This window comes from Triticum aestivum, chromosome 7D, assembly GCF_018294505.1.
Source record: "Triticum aestivum cultivar Chinese Spring chromosome 7D, IWGSC CS RefSeq v2.1, whole genome shotgun sequence".
Classification (NCBI taxonomy): Eukaryota; Viridiplantae; Streptophyta; class Magnoliopsida; order Poales; family Poaceae; genus Triticum; species Triticum aestivum.
The window spans coordinates 278,865,295-278,882,450 of NC_057814.1; the positions used below are offsets into that span (position 1 = coordinate 278,865,295).

Sequence of the window (17,156 nt, forward strand, 5' to 3'; positions counted from 1 at the left end):
AGGACATAAGCCTTCTGTGCAGCAATGAGGACAATCCTCAGTTTACGGACCCAGTCCGCATAATTGCTACTACCAACTTTCAACTAAATTTTCTCTAGGAACATATCTTAAACAGTAGAACTAAAGTGTATGACATAATTTGTAAATACCTTTTGACTATGTTCATGATAATGAAGTTCATCTGATTAATGAACTCCCACTCAGATAGACATCCCTCTAGTCATCTAAGTGATACATGATCCGAGTCAAACTAGGCCTTGTCCGATCATCACGTGAGACGGACTAGTCATCATCGGTGAACATCTCCATGTTGATCGTATCTACTATACGACTCATGTTCGACCTTTCGGTCTCTTGTGTTCCGAGGCCATGTCTGTACATGCTAGGCTCGTCAAGTCAACCTAAGTGTTTCGCATGTGTTCCGAGGCCATGTCTGTACATGCTAGGCTCGTCAACACCCGTTGTATTCGAACGTTAGAATCTATCACACCCGATCATCACGTGGTGCTTTGAAACAACGAACCTTCGCAACAGTGCACAGTTAGGGGGAACACGTCTCTTGAAATTTTAGTGAGGGATCATCTTACTTACTACCGTCGTTCTAAGCAAATAAGATGCATAACATGATAAACATCACATGCAATCAAATAGTGACATGATATGGCCAATATCATTTTGCTCCTTTGATCTCCATCTTCGGGGCACCATGATCATCTTTGTCACCGACATGACACCATGATCTCCATCATTGTGTCTTCATGAAGTTGTCACGCCAACGATTACTTCTACTTCTATGGCTAACGCGCTTAGCAATAAAGTAAAGTAATTTACATGGCGTTATTCAATGACACGCAGGTCATACAAAAAATAAAGACAACTCCTATGGCTCCTGCCGGTTGTCATACTCATCGACATGCAAGTCGTGATTCCTATTACAAGAATATGATCAATCTCATACATCACATATATCATTCATCACATCTTCTGGCCATATCACATCACATAGCACATGCTGCAAAAACAAGTTAGACGTCCTCTAATTGTTGTTGCAAGTTTTTACGTGGCTTGTATAGGTTTCCAGCAAGAACGTTTCTTACCTACGTAAGACCACAACGTGATATGCCAATTTCTATTTACCCTTCATAAGGACCCTTTTCATCGAATCTGTTCCGACTAAAGTGGGAGAGACAGACACCCGCTAACCACCTTATGCATCTAGTGCATGTCAGTCGGTGGAACCTGTCTCACGTAAGCGTACGTGTAAGGTCGGTCCGGGCCGCTTCATCCCACAATGCCGCCGAAACAAGATAAGACTAGTAGCGGCAAGAAGAATTGGCAACATCTACGACCACAACTTCTTTGTGTTCTACTCGTGCATAGAAACTACGCATAGACCTAGCTCATGATGCCACTGTTGGTGAACGTAGCAGAAATTCAAAATTTTCTACGCATCACCAAGATCAATCTATGGAGTTTACTAGCAACGAGAGGGAAGGAGTGCATCTACATACCCTTGTAGATCGCGAGCGGAAGCGTTCAAGAGAACGGGGTTGATGGAGTCGTACTCGTCGTGATCCAAATCACCGATGATCCTAGCGCCGAACGGACGGCACCTCCGCGTTCAACACACGTATGGAGCAGCAACGTCTCCTCCTTCTTGATCCAGCAAGGGGGGAGGAGAGGTTGATGGAGATCCAGCAGCACGACGGCGTGGTGGTGGAAGTAGCGGGGATCCCGGTAGGGCTTCGCCAAGCACTAACGGGAGGGAGAGGTGTCACGGGAGGGAGAGGGAGGCGCCAGGGGCTAGGGTATTGCTGCCCTCCCTCCCCCCACTATATATAGGGCCAAGGGAGAGGGGGGGCGCAGCCTTGGCCCTTCCTCCAAGGAAGGGTGCGGCCAGGGAGGAGTCCTTCCTCCCCAAGGCACCTCGGAGGTGCCTTCCCCCTTTAGGACTCTCCGTTTTTCTTATCTCTTGGCGCATGGGCCTCTTGGGGCTGGTGCCCTTGGCCCATATAGGCCAAGGCGCACCCCCTACAGCCCATGTGGCCCCCCGGGGCTGGTGGACCCCCTTGGTGGACCCCCGGACCCCTTTCGGCACTCCCGGTACAATACCGATAAAGTGCGAAACTTTTCCGGCGACCAAAATAAGACTTCCCATATATAAATCTTTACCTCCGGACCATTCCAGAACTCCTCGTGACGTCCGGGATCTCATCCGGGACTCCGAACAACTTTCGGGTTACCGCATACTAATATCTCTACAACCCTAGCGTCACCGAACCTTAAGTGTGTAGACCCTACGGGTTCGGGAACCATGCAGACATGACCGAGACGACTCTCCGGTCAATAACCAACAGCGGGATATGGATACCCATGTTGGCTCCCACATGCTCCTCGATGATCTCATCGGATGAACCACGATGTCGAGGATTCAATCAATCCCGTATACAATTCCCTTTGTCTATCGGTATGTTACTTACCCGAGATTCGATCGTCGGTATCCCGATACCTTGTTCAATCTCGTTACCGGCAAGTCTCTTTACTCGTTCCGTAACACATCATCCCGTGATCAACTCCTTGGTCACATTGTGCACATTATGATGATGTCCTACCGAGTGGGCCCAGAGATACCTCTCCGTTTACACGGAGTGACAAATCCCAGTCTCGATTCGTGCCAACCCAACAGACACTTTCGGAGATACCTGTAGTGCACCTTTATAGCCACCCAGTTACGTTGTGACGTTTGGTACACCCAAAGCATTCCTACGGTATCCGGGAGTTGCACAATCTCATGGTCTAAGGAACTGATACTTGACACTAGAAAAGCTCTAAGCAAACGAACTACACGATCTTGTGCTAGGCTTAGGATTGGGTCTTGTCCATCACATCATTCTCCTAATGATGTGATCCCGTTATCAACGACATCCAATGTCCATGGCCAGGAAACCGTAACCATCTATTGATCAACGAGCTAGTCAACTAGAGGCTTACTAGGGACATGGTGTTGTCTATGTATCCACACATGTATCTGAGTTTCCTATCAATACAATTCTAGCATGGATAATAAACGATTATCATGAACAAGGAAATATAATAATAACCTATTTATTATTGCCTCTAGGGCATATTTCCAACACCGGCCACCTAGGATGTTTGGTATCAGCAGCCACTGAAGCTGGCTCTACCCGAATTGTACTCATTTACCAACAATCTAGAGATATCATTGGAGAAGTCACTGATGGCTGAGGGCCTGGCTCAATTCATTCATACGCCGGTCTCTCTACAAGCTTATCAGCAATACACTCATCTCAATTCACTACTTGTTGACAGAGATTTAGCTCAACAAAGAGATTCTTGGCGATACAGCTGGGGATCAAACCAATATTCTTCAATTAAGATGCACACTACATATTCAAACTTACATGGAAGAGCCCAATCAGACTCAGGCACAAAATCTTCTTCTGGCTTCTTCTGTATGACAAAATCAACACCAGGACCATGTGTTTGGAAAGCTACAACTGCGCATTGTGCTCTGAAATTTTTGAAGAAACCCTCCTTCACTTGTTCTGGGATTGCACATTTGCACTCTCTTGCTGGGAACATATCTTGCCACAGAAACCAAGAGGAATTTCAAACTTTGATGAGCTCAGTCTATCACCAAACCATTTACCAGGAGACATTGGATTGACAATACTTATTGCAAGTTGTTGGAGCATTTGGTTGGTACGCAATGACACGATTTTCAGAAGTGTTGTACCTCACCTTCACAGTTGGACATTTTATCTTAAGGACTGCCTAGAAATGGCCAAGATCAGAGCAAACACCAGTACTACAGACAAGATCAAGCATGAGATAGAAAATAATCTTTAGATTATGATAATGTTGTTATTTCCCAGAACAGGAGATGGCTGAGGATCATTCCTCCAATGTATTTTTTGCACTTTTGTAAAAATTATTTATTAATGAAAATACCGTAGAACAATTGTTCTATGGTCCCCAGGCTAAAAAACTTAGCAGCAGGGCAAACAACACAAAAGGGAATGACCTGGAGACGATGATGTCGATGCTCTGGCATGTGATATCGACGATGCTCTGGATGTCGTGACGCTGTGGTTGCGGCCAACCTCGAACTAGAGGTTGCAAACTATGACGTGGTGGCAATCCTTGAGCCGGAGGCCCTTGCCGGTGAGCCTGACCCGTTATCCTCAATGGTCTTGTGGGAGGAGGCCTGGAGGTAGGCCTCGATGCGGATGTCGCCGGACAACCTCAAAGACGATCCATAGCAGCTCCCAAATGCAGTATCCCACCCTCGTCGTCTGTGTGCCACCAATCAATTGATTCATGTTTCATCCCCAAATTCAAAGGGAATTCCGGAGCAATAGTGAGAGGTTTGTGGGTGATAAAAACACGGGTAATAAGGAGACCTTGGCTGGAGGTGACGTGGTAGAGGGTGTCATGGAGGCCCCCGATGGCGTGGCAACCGAAGCCCTTGGTGGCGGCGAGCACAGGGAGTCTGCGGTCCGCTTGCCATGGGCTCCACCTGCTGGAGGAACCAGTGGATGGTGCCGCTGGCGGTCTCCTCACCCACTATCCTCTCTCGCATCGTCGCAGGACTTCGGCCTCCCACGGCAAGGCAGGATCGCGTCGTCGCGACCCGCACGACAAATCATAGATCAAAACCACCACCAACACCTGCTCCTCCGTTGGTTTTGAGCCACCGCCGCCTGCGACTCGGCCTCGCCCTCTCCGCCCGAAACCGTGTTACGCTTGTTCTGGCACGACCCATCCGCTACGCTCTGCTCTGCTCGATCTGGTGCGAGGGAGAGGGGAGGTCGCCGATGGTGAGAAGAAGTTAAGTGAAGGAGAAAAGGGGTGGGAGAGTCAACCGTTGGGGAGGGCGCGGGTGATGGTGATGGCTGCGAGGAGGTCACCGGTGGTGCCGACGGTAATGAGGGAAAGGAAGAGGAATCAGGGTAGGGCCGCTGACCAATCCCTTTCTCTTTCTTCTCGAGACGAAGCAACCCTCTTTGTCTCGTAGCTAATCCTACGTCGACGTCGAGGACGTGCCCTTTTGCCAACGCTTATTGTGTTTCATGGGTCTGGTTGTAGATACTCTTACTTGACTTTTTTTTAAACATCAGTACAGACACAAGCGCTCATATATACACAAATATACTCACCCTTATGAAGCACACACACAACCTATCCCTCTGAGCATCTTCGAAAGACCGAGCCAGGATATCTTAAGATTTCATGAAGTCATCATAGGCGTGTCGTAATCGACGGTAACATCTCCTCCCGCTATACATGTATCGCTGGAAATCAGGAATAAATTCAAAATAAATGTAAACACCGGAACTTAAACCCTCATGGGCTAGGATACCAATGTCCACCTACCCATCGAACCACGTTGCTCTTTACCTAACACACCCTCCAATCATTGTCATCTTTGTTCTCGCTCGAACTTTCTTCATCCTCAGCTCCACGTTCTCTCACCTTCACCGAAGCAATTCCAGTTATCATCGCCGCATCTAGGTCTCCGAGCAAGCTCCACTCGTCCAACCTCCCCGCCAGATGATCGCCTCCATCGCTACCCCGATGGGCCGCGCCACCACTACAACCCCCGGTGCCCAGTCCCGGTGGCCGTGTGCCGTTGCGCAGCTCCACCTGGCTCTCCGCTCGCCAGCCGCGCGGAGTGGTAGCAGCGGGCACTGGATGGGATGCTTCAGGCCGGCGCCGGTGCCCGCGCCGTCGTCACCAGCGGTTACGGTGGCGGTGAACGAGGGGAGGGGGAAGCGGCCGGAGGCAACGGAGGTGGATATGGAGCCGGCACGCGGCGGAGGGGAGGACTTATGGAGCGTTCAGGCCGAGGCGGAGGTAGCGCAGGGCGGGGAGTACCCGGAGCACCTTGTCATCATGGTCAATGGCCTCGTGGGGAGGTGGATCCGTATATACTGTTATTTTGGTCGTCTTTGCAGTGGGTTTGTACAACTTTGGGGGTTCTTAGTTTCAGTGGCAAAATGTGATCATTGTTTTACAGTGCGGATGACTGGAAGTTTGCAGCTGATCAGTTTGTGAGGCGGATGCCAGACAAAGTGATCATCCACCGTGAGTATCCCCAATCCACATGCTATGCGATTTCGTGCCGGGTTTCTTGGTAGTATTAGTATATATCCTCTGAATTGTAGTGCTAAGTAAGATATTGTCAGTGCGCCTGTCCGCGTGTGTGCATGCCATTTTGGGATATTGGGAGTGCCACTTTATGATAGAAAATCAAGTTTACATACATGACAATTCAATGGTTATTTTGTAATTGGATTTATACCTGAGCCTAAACTTGTGCTGAAGAATTTCATACAACATGCCGGTGCCGACATGTAGTCGAGATTAAATGACTTAGATTAAACAGCAAACTGTCAGCGGGAGAACCATCCAGTACAGTAAACACGTAAAATGCTGGTTCCTTCTGGTTTTGCCACACAACTTGGAATTAGATGGAGTGATAACAACCAGCAAAAGCTGCATTAGCCAATGCTATTTGAATGTTGATAGTATTTGCATTGGTCTTAGGCCATCACCCAGTTTCATGCCAAATATTGTGCAATCATTCTGCTTTAGTACTAGTTTCATTCAGAACATGACTCTCCAGACCAGGCAGGTTTCATAACCGATGAATACATTCACGCAACTTTTGTCTTTCCTTCATTCTGTGTTCTGTCATAAGTTGTTCCAGCTACTACTGGTTTCCTATAAAGAGATTTGGACTGCGGCTTTTCATGCAGGGAGTCAATGCAACTCTGCTACACAGACATTTGACGGAGTTGACTTGATGGGAGAAAGGTTAGCAAACGAGGTACTTTTTGTTCTGACAAAATATTGTCCTCTGTGTAAGAGCTTATAGCATCCCCTAACAGATTGTTACTAAGTACTCCCTCTGTAAACTAATATAAGAGCATTTAGACAACTAGAGTAGTGATCTAAACGCTCTTATATTAGTTTACGGAGGGAGTACATTACTTAGTAGACAGTTAATACTGCTAGTATCATCAGTAGTAACCTCTCAAATAGGTTGCTACTAAGACTTGTTGCAAAGATAAAGAAAAGTATCATGTTGGTGTCACTTGTGAGAGGGTGGAGCGTGTTGAGCATGATCATTATCACGTGTACATTAGGCAGCTAGGATCTTGTTTTTATATTTCCTGGTCTACGGATATCTCCCGATCCTTTCCTTGTATAGCGGATACGGTTGAGATACTCCTGCCCATGTACTCTATATATGCTACGGCATACGGTCAATGCAAATATTGACAATCCACATGGTATCAGATACCGCACATCTTTCCTAACCTAACGCTTCCGCCGCCGCCGCCCCTTGCTGCCGCCGCCGCCCCCTTGCCTCCGCAGTCCACCTGCTGCCACACCCACCCCCTCCCCGGCCGCCGCACCTCCCTGCTGCCGTTGTCCCGTCCCTTCCCCTCTCTTCCTCCCAAGCCAAACCCTAACCCCTCCTCATCGCCACCATATCCATCGCCTCCTCTTCCCTCTCCGGTGGCTCGAACCCCTTCGCCGGCCTCGACCCCATTCCCGCCAAGGACATCCGCAACATTGACATCCTCGCCCGCGTGCCCATCCGTCTCTCCCAGGAGGATTCCTCCTATTACGCATGGAAGACCCACTTCAACCTTGTCTTCCGTGAGTATCACCTCCAGGAGCACGTTGACGGCACTGTCGACGCCAAGGCCATGGAGTTCGACGCCGAGTGGTCGGCCGTCGAGGCAACTCTCATCCGCTGGTTCTTCCTCACCATCTCCAAGGACCTTTTCTACACGGTGGTGCAGGATGATGATGATGCGCATGCCGTTTGGACGAAGCTCAATGGCCTCTTCACCGACAATTGGCTCTAGCGGCTCGTTTTTCTTCAGCAAGAGTTCTTCGGGTGCCATCAAAATAACTCCTCCGTGGACGACTTCTGCATGCGCTTGAAGTGTCTTTGTACGAGCTCCGTGACATTGGCGAGAAACTCTCCGACGACCTCCTCCTCAGTACCCTTGTTGCCGACCTCAACGAGGAGTTCACCCACGCGGCCGCCAACCTTACGCTCATCCCTAACCCGACCTTTCCCAAGGTCGTCGCCTACTTGCGTTTGGAGGAATGCCGGATGAAGCAGATGAAGGCCCGGCTGTACACACCGCCCTCGTCACTGGCACTTCACGCGGCGCGCCTCCCCAACAGCAGCCGGCGGCGCCGTTCCAGCAGCCCCCACCGTTCCCACGTTCCATCCTCAGGGGACGCTCGCGCCTGCTATTCCCGCCGGTCACGGCGGTCGCCACGGCAAAGGGGGCTGCAAGGGCCAACAGCGGGCGGCCAACCCTGGCGGGCCGCCTCGGGCCACCCAGCAGCAGCAGCAGCCCACGCCGTCGTGGGCCTTCGGGCACAATCCCTGGACCGGCGTCGTGCATGCTTATTCTATGCCGGTGCCTCGCCCGACCGCCCACGGCATCTTGGGCCCTAGTTCGGCCCAACATCAGGCCTACCACGCTGCCCCTAGCTATACGCGCCGCCCCAGCAGCCCGCGCCGCCTCAACAGTATGGGGCATGCCCAGCGCTGCCGGCGCCTCCTCAACAGCAGGCCGGCGCCCCCTTCTTCAACATGGTGCCCTCGCCGCTGCCCTGGGACCCGGCTCTTCTAGCCACGCTGCACTTCGCCCCCATGCCCAACAACTACACCGGCGGCGGAGATTGGTACATGGACACCGGGACAACCGCCCACATGTCTTCTAACCCCGGTAACCTCGTCACTTCTTTTCCCACCAACACCTCCACTCGCATTACTGTCGGAGACGGTTCCTCTCTCCCCATTACACATATTGGCCATGCTTCTTTTCCATCTTATTCTACACCCATCAATATGTCTAACGTCCTTGTTTCTCCCGACTTAATCAAGAACCTTGTCTCTGTTCGCTGTCTTACTCGTGAAAATCCAATTACCGTTGAATTTGATGAATGTGGTTTTTCTGTGAAGGACTCCCGTACCCGGATGGTACTTCACCGATGTGACAGCCTCGATGAGCTCTACCCGGTCCACCGCCCTCCTCCACCACCACCGCTCCTGTCGCCCTCTCCGCCGGTGTGGACCTCTGGCATGCTCGTTTGGGCCATCCCAATCTTGCTACACTTCATCACATTCTTAGGAGTTTTTCTTTCACTTGTAATAAGCTCGCTGACCATAATTGTCATGCTTGCCGTGTTGGCAAACACGTGCGTCTTCCCTTTAGCAACTCTACTACTATTGCTTCATATTCGTTTCAGTTGATTCATAGTGATGTTTGGACATCTCCCATTGCGAGCAATTCCGGCTATCTTTACTATCTTGTCATATTAGACGATTTTACTCACTACATGTGGACTTTTCCTTTACGGCAGAAATCCGATGTTCTCTCAACACTTATTTTTTTTACTCATTTGTCTCTACGCACTTTGGTGGTCCCATTCTTGCGTTTCAAATAGACAATGGGGAAGAGTTCGACAATCTTGTCGTTCGCACTTTGCTCGCCACACATGGTACTATCTTTCGTCTAACATGCCCTTACACTTCGCAGCAAAACAGGTGGGCGGAACGTGTCCTTCGCACTCTCAATGACTGCGTTCGCACCCTCCTGTTTCACGCCAACATCCCGCCTCGTTTTTGGCAAGATGCTCTTGCCACGACGTCTCTCCTGGTCAACCTTCGGCCTTGCCGCGTTCGTTGGAACATGCGCCGCATCAGTTACTTTATGGCACTCCTTCATCCTATGATGAACTTCGAGTCTTCGGTTGTCTCTGTTATCCTAGTATTGCTTCCACTGCCCCACATAAGCTTGCTCCGCGTTCCCTCGCATGCATCTTTCTTGGGTACCCCTCCAACACCAAGGGCCACCAGTGCTACAACCCAGTCTCTCATCGGGTGATAACTTCAAGGCACGTTTACTTTGACGAAAAAGTGTTTACCTTTCAGCAGGTACCTCCAGCTGATGCACCGACTTGGTCATCCCCTCCTCCCCTTGGCGGGCCTTCTCCGGTGCAGCTGCACCTCCGCGGGGGACGCACGCGCTTGGCTGCCGCCACCTCGGGCTCTGGTTCGGCTGACCAGAGCGCCTCGGAGGCTGGGCCTCGGGCTCGGCTGCCTCGGCTGCCTTGGGCCCAACCACAGGCGCGGCTTCAAATGCCCCGGCCTCGGGCTCCACGGCGCCTTCGGCAACCACGGGCCTGGCTTCACGCGCTCCCTCACTGGACCCGACGGGGTCGGCCTAGCCTCCGTCTACACCGCTCGACGACCGGACGCTCGTCGCAGTGCCCCCGCTCCACATCACGGCTCGGTCGCGCACTGGTGCCCTCCGATCGAGTACCCGCTATCTGTCTGACCACTACCTCTGCGCGGCATCGACCTCCTCGCCATCGCCGCTGCCGTCCTCGGCCCGGGCCGCTCTTCGCGACCCCAACTGCCTTGCCGCTATGCAGGAGGAGTTCGACGCATTGCAACGCAACCGCACCTGGCAGCTCGTCCCGCCTCCCCGGCATGCTAATATGATTAGCGGGAAGTGGGTGTTTCGTCACAAGACGCGCCCCGATGGTACCCTAGAGCGGTACAAGGCTCGTTGGGTAGTTCACGGTTTCAGGCAACGTGTCGGAGTGGACTTCACCGACACCTTCGCCCCGGTTGTCAAGCCGGGCACGATTTGCACCGTCCGCTTGCGGTGTCTCGTGCCTGGCCGGTGCATTAGTTGGACGTTTCCAATGCGTTCCTCCACGGCCATCTTGCCGAACAGGCGTATTGCCAGCAGCCCACTAGTTTCGTCGACGCCACACACCCTGATCACATGTGCCTGCTTTCTCGGTCCCTCTATGGACTGAAACAGGCGCCGAGAGCATGGTACCAGTGCATCGCCGCCTTTCTTCAGCAGTTGGGCTTCCGAGCTACTCGCTCGGACGCCTCACTGTTCGTGTACCATCACGGCTCGGCGACTGCCTATCTACTATTGTACGTCGACGACATCATCTTCATGGCATCCTCGGCCGAGCTTCTTGGACAGCTCACTGCTGGTCTCAATGCCGAGTTCGCCATGAAGGACTTGGGACCGCTCCACTACTTCCTTGGCATTGAGGTCACTGGGCGCCCCAACGGTTTTTTCCTTCATCAGGAGAAGTACGCCCATGAGCTTCTTGAGCGTGCCGGCATGCTTAATTGCAAGCCCGTTGCCACCCCTGTTGATACAAAGGCAAAACTCTCCGCGCTTGATGGCTCCCCAGCACCGGACGACCCATTCTATCGGTCTATCGTCGGCGCCCTGCAGTACTTGACCCTCACCAGTGTAGTATGTAGTGCAGCAGGTGTGCTTACATATGCATGCTCCCCGAGAGAACCTGGTGAAGCGGATTCTGCGTTATATCCGCGACACTATGGCTCTTGGGCTCACCTTGACAGCACCGTCCTCCACCGACATGGTCGCTTACTCTGATGCTGACTGGACTGGCTGTCCGGACACGCGTCGTTCCACTTCTGGCTATTGCGTCTACCTTGGGCCGTCCCTCATCTCCCGGTCCTCGAAATGGCAGCCTACGGTCTCCCGTTCCAGTACTGAGGCAGAGTACCGGACCCTCATCTCCTGGTCCTCGAAACGGCAGCCTGCGGTCTCCCGTTCCAGTGCTGAGGCAGAGTACCGGGCAGTGGCCAATGCGGTTGCTGAGTGCTCTTGGTTATGACAACTTCTCCAGGAGATCCACCATGACGTTTCACATGCTACCCTTGTATACTGTGACAACGTCTCCGCCGTCTACCTCTCCGCCAACCCCGTTCATCATCGTCGCACGAAGCATATCGAGATCGATATACACTTTGTGCGTGAGCAGGTGGCTCTCGGCCGCGTCTGTGTTGTGCACGTTCCCACCGCTCAGCAGTTTGCCGATGTCATGACCAAGGGGTTACCGACTTCTACTTTTGAGGAGTTCCAGTCTAGCCTCTGCGTCACTGGCGATGTATCGACTGCGCGCGGGGCGAGGGGGGGGGGGGGGTGTTGTGCATGATCAATATCACGTGTACATTAGGCAGCTAGGATCTTGTTTTATTATTTCCTAGTCTACGGATATCTCCCGATCCTTTCCTTTTATAGCGGATACGGTTGAGATACTCCTGCCCATGTACTCTATATATGCTACGGCATACGATCAATGCAAATATTGACAATCCACGGAGCGCACAAATAAGGGTCTCTCCAATAGCACGTTTGGGTGTTACTAGTGTCTTTTTAGAAGTGCCATGCCATTTCTACCTAGAGCAACGACCTCATCTCTCTCCTTACTCTTCTCACCATTTTCTAAATGCTTTTTTTGTGGACGTGGCTTACCTCTTAGCAATAGTCGAGGCAGATTGTTTGAGACGCTGTGACTGCTTCGTTCGTTGATTCATCTTATTTGTGCCCTTTTAATACAAATTAACCACATTCGCGCAACGTGTACTTGACTACTTGTTATCGTGCACACGTACAAGTATTGTTAAACTTTGTCTATTTTTTCTTTATTTCTGTCCGGTAGACAGCATATACGTGAGAGAGTTGTGGTAGCACCGATTGAAGAGAAGCTTGTCCAACATTGTCGGAGATGGTTTGGGCATATACAACACAGGCCTCGCGGACGGTTAAAGCGTGCTGATAATGTCAAGAGAGGTCGGGGTAGACCAAGCTGCTGCTGCTGTTGTTGCTGTTGTTGTCTGTCTGTGTGCTAGACGACATCTGCTTCCTGAGGTGATTAATTATAAACTACTTGGGCTTAATAGGTTAACATGTAGGGTAATGGCATGATAAGATGTTACTAAGCTGATTAATCATAAACTAGCTATGGTTTACGTTAACATGCAGGGTGATATCATGATAGGTTGTTAAGCTTCACTTTGTGACCCGTTGGTATCAAAGCAAGGCAAATTAGGTCTATATTGATCTTATGTGATCCTTTTATTACTGGAAGTACTATGCTCTCATCACATCATTTCATATTTATCCTAACGGAACCCGTATAGGTTCTATCAGTTGTCGAGCAAAGAAGAGGTGTGAAGAAGATCTCAATTGTGGCGCACTCTCTGGGTGGTCTTGTTGCCAGATATGCTATAGGAAGGCTTTACGAATGTAGTAACAGAACTAAATGTTCCATTGGGAACAACAGAGAGCAAGTTGAATGCTTGGAGGGTCTCATTGCCGGCTTAAAACCTATGAACTTTATAACCTTTGCATCACCACATCTGGGTTCAAGTGGAAACAAACAGGTAGCAATATCACTGCTCTCTTCTATTGTTTTATAAACTAGAGTTTGATCATTCAAGTGTCTCTTTCCCCGGTTCACATACCCACTTAACCTACCCATGGGAGAGAGATTTAACCGGTACACTCCATTCAATGCATTCATTATTTAGTGCAATTAGTAAACTAATGTATTTGCGATTCTAACCTTAAGCTTTTAGGAATATGCAATTTGTATTCCTATGAGGCCATACGCCAGCGTATATACCCCTCTCCAAGAGGTAAAAGCCACGTTGTGCTCTAGTCTGGGCCTTCATGAAGGAATCCGCCAACTGTAACTCAGAAGGCACATTCTGAAGTACTTCAACCCACCTGGCCGCCTGGGGAAGTACTTGGCGGCGACTTCCTTTGGCTGGTGGGAATGGTCCAAGAGCTCCACTTCCCAGGATAGAGGAATCATGTAAGACTCTGGGGCTTTTGACGAGGATACGACACCCGGATTTAGGCAGCAAGGTCGAAAGCGGGCCAACGACCTTAGCATGGGCTTGACTGGTGACTTGGGCCAACCTTCTATACGGGACGCCTTCATCATCTTGAGGGACAAGGTAGGCAACCAATTCACCCAACTAGTCAGGGTCCAGCGCGACCCAGTAGCACACACCAACTTGTAAACTTACCCGAGCCATGTAACCCTAGCTTGACCACGCATAGAAGGCCAGTTAGTGGCCCCTCGGTCGGACCAAATCTTCTCAGATAATTCTACACACCACTAGTGAGATCCAGGGTTCCTCACCTAACCCTTCATCTTCCACCTCTGCCACCACCACGGCCCACCTTGTACCAAGAACCCTAGCTGAGATCTCTCTGATCTCAGGCCAACACACAAAGCAATACATCTTAGCAGTAGGAGTAGGATGTTACCTCTCCAGGGAGGGCCTGGACCTGGGTAGATTGTTGTCTCTTGTGTGCAGCCATCCTGATTTGCCACTCGTAAGCCGTCCGAACAAATTTAGCTATCCATCATGCACCCTTGATAGCTACCACGGGATCAGAACACTGACACTCTTCGAATTCAGATTGCAATAGAACAAGAACATTCTAATGCTTCAGTAATGTTAGTCTCATGTTCAGATTCTTCCACCAGCTCCCCTTTCTATGTGGCTTGCATTTTCTGGAGCGAAGAGCATCAGAAACTGCACATTTGATTGTTGGAAGAACTGGAAAGCATTTATTCCTTACAGACAGTGATGATGGTAGGCGTCCACTCCTTCTTCAAATGGTTCAGGATCATGATGATATAAAATTCAGGTTATTTTCTGTATTGCGCTCCAGTTGTCCTAATTAATTAGAAGTGTATACGGCATCATTTCTAAAGTATACCATGTTCTGCTGTGCAGATCCGGATTGCGCTCTTTCAAACGACGTGTGGCATATGCGAATGCCAATTTTGACCGTATCCTTTTAACTGATGAAATTTCAACTGTATCCTTTGACTGCTGAAATTTCAACCGTATGCTTTAACTGCGGAATGACATACTTGTGTTCACTGTGTATTGTGAATTGCATATTTTACTTCTAACTGTATACCCACTTAACCAGCTGAAAAGATATGGTGGGTTGGAGAACATCGTCAATCCGGCGTCAACACGAGTTGCCAAAAGTATGTATCAGGAATGGTTTTATGTTTATGGTTTCTTCCCTGTAAGTAAACGAACTGATTTTTAATTGAATTCAACCCCTTCTGCAGCATCGCCTTCTTGTTCGTGATGAGAAGTATCCACATATAGTCCATGTTGATAGAGGAATTATGGACAGAAATGAAACCGAAGTGAGTGCTAATCTCTGTGGCCCAGAAGGTATGCTGGCTTTCTATTGTCTGCTGTTGCCTTAACATTTTCTTAGTTCCCATCATGGTTGCATCAGACTTTTTAGTTCCAAGTCTCTTATTGAGTTATTTACATTGGACCTTTTGGTTTTCGGCCAGCCTTTTAGGAAGTCGAGTGGCATAGACTGAGTTTGCTGTTAATCAGTTCCCTGCATACCCGGTTTAAAATAACCTTGAGATCATCTTCATATGAGCTGTTCGCTAGCCCAAACATGTTAAATCATTGTTCATCAATTGTTGACAAGTGGCAACATTATATGCAGAGGAGATGATAAGAGGCCTAACACAACTGCAGTGGGAACGTGTTGATGTGAGCTTCCAGAAAAGTAGTCAAAGATTGGTTGCGCATAACACCATCCAGGTGTGATTTTTGACCTTTCCAAGCTGACTTTTGTATTTTGATTGAAGTATCGTTTTCATTTTTGGTATCTGAATTTGGTGCTTCCATCCAGTGGCATCTGAACTTTTGCTCTAAAAAACAGAGGGGCATTTTTCTAAGTTAAAATCCAATCTAGTCAAATGCACCCAGATATCATTAGCAAAATCACCTTGCATGGAATTGCTTATTCTGTGTACTAGGCCCATTATTATCCTAACTTGATGGTATTGATAACCATGTTGTATATTCAAACAGGAAAAAGTATTTCACATATATACTAATTCAGTACATATAAAGAAGAAAGTTAAAAAAAACGTGAAGCAAAAGTGACATTGCGGCAATACCCTTCAACAATTTTCGCTTAGAAACTCTGGGTACCTGATTCTTTGTTGCTTAGTAGAATATGCCAATGCAATAATACATACATTTTGATCATACTTCTATTTACTCTATGAACGTCAGGTAAAGAGCTATTGGCTTAACTCAGATGGGGCAGACGTTATCAGTCACATGATGGATAATTTCCTCGTCTAGTTCATGAACTCCACAGGGTGCACTGTGCCAATATTCGTGTCTGAGTTTGGTTACAAGTGATAGTTCAATTTTGGGTAGGCGGTTTGACCTTGTAGGTTGTACAATTTTCATTCTACACTGAGATATCAAAATTGATTCTTTAGGTTTCTTGTGCTGCAGATGTTAGACTACAACTTTTTTCTTTTATCCACAATCCGCCTCTACCATTTTATTGTATAGTGAAGTTGAACACTATTGTGTGCTACTTCCTCCATTCCAAATTAATAGAAGTTCTAGCTTTGTCTTATGTCAAATTTCTTGGAGTTTGACCAAGCCTATAAAAACATGCTAGTATTGTTTTGATATTCAAGTAAGTTTTGAGTTAGGACAAGCAAGGGTCAGGCTATTCATCACCCAGGATGAAGTATTGTTATTCCTCACCCCCTCCATTTTTACATCATTGCACCATATTTTTATGTCCAGTATTTTTTTTATTACTACCTCGGAAGTCAAAAAAGAAAATTTGTATTGGTAGTAATGTTCGATGAGATTTTTGCACTATGAAGAGCATGAAAATAATGAGGGAGGATAATGCAAAAATAAAAGTTGTATAAATGGTGGCTTGAACCAATAATATTTAGCTATACACATGGAGCAAGAAGTGCCTATATGTGTGTACGCACCTATATTGTATGTGCTCGTACATGTGAAGTACTCCTGGCCCAAAGTAATGGTTAATGGGCTAATGGCTGACTAGTTGTTTGGCCGAGCACCCCGTTACATGCATACGTACATGCAATGCACGCACGTGACAACACTTGGCATGGCTAGAGTTCATACATATACACTGTGCGTATGTATTTCACGGCCGGCCGGCAAGCGCGGAAAATCGGCAAATTATAAATTTGGAAATAAAGCTGCAACTTACGTGTCCAACAGCTAGCCCACGTATTGGATGGTTTCCTTCCTTTTATTATATAGACTAGCATAAATGCCCGTGCTTTGCAATGGGTATAGCAAGTTTATATGACACCCTAAAAATTATCAACAACTATCGTCAACATAAATATACAGATCCTCTGCTATCCAACCTCGACTGGATAAACCTGTAGTG

General features: G+C 48.8%; 1 protein-coding gene across 4 annotated transcripts; it reads left to right on the forward strand.

Annotated features, from left to right (window-relative positions):
* Positions 1–5,426: 5,426 nt before the first annotated feature.
* On the forward strand, positions 5,427–16,356 carry LOC123164684 (uncharacterized). 4 transcript variants are annotated; one of them, XR_006482578.1, is made up of 10 exons: positions 5,427–5,939; positions 6,041–6,108; positions 6,783–6,853; positions 13,049–13,291; positions 14,410–14,573; positions 14,663–14,747; positions 14,873–14,925; positions 15,013–15,121; positions 15,414–15,511; positions 15,992–16,356. XR_006482578.1 is itself a non-coding variant. In XM_044582231.1 (10 exons), the coding sequence occupies exons 1-10, from the start codon at positions 5,575–5,577 to the stop codon at positions 16,061–16,063; spliced, it is 1,299 nt and encodes a 432-aa protein (XP_044438166.1). In that variant the 5' UTR covers positions 5,434–5,574; the 3' UTR covers positions 16,064–16,356. The 4 variants fall into 4 exon arrangements, 3 of the variants coding, with proteins under 3 accessions (XP_044438166.1, XP_044438167.1, XP_044438168.1); XM_044582231.1 differs by having other exon boundaries at positions 5,434–5,939; positions 14,663–14,718; XM_044582232.1 differs by lacking the exon at positions 13,049–13,291 and having other exon boundaries at positions 5,436–5,939; positions 14,663–14,718.
* The last annotated feature ends 800 nt before the right edge of the window (positions 16,357–17,156 follow it).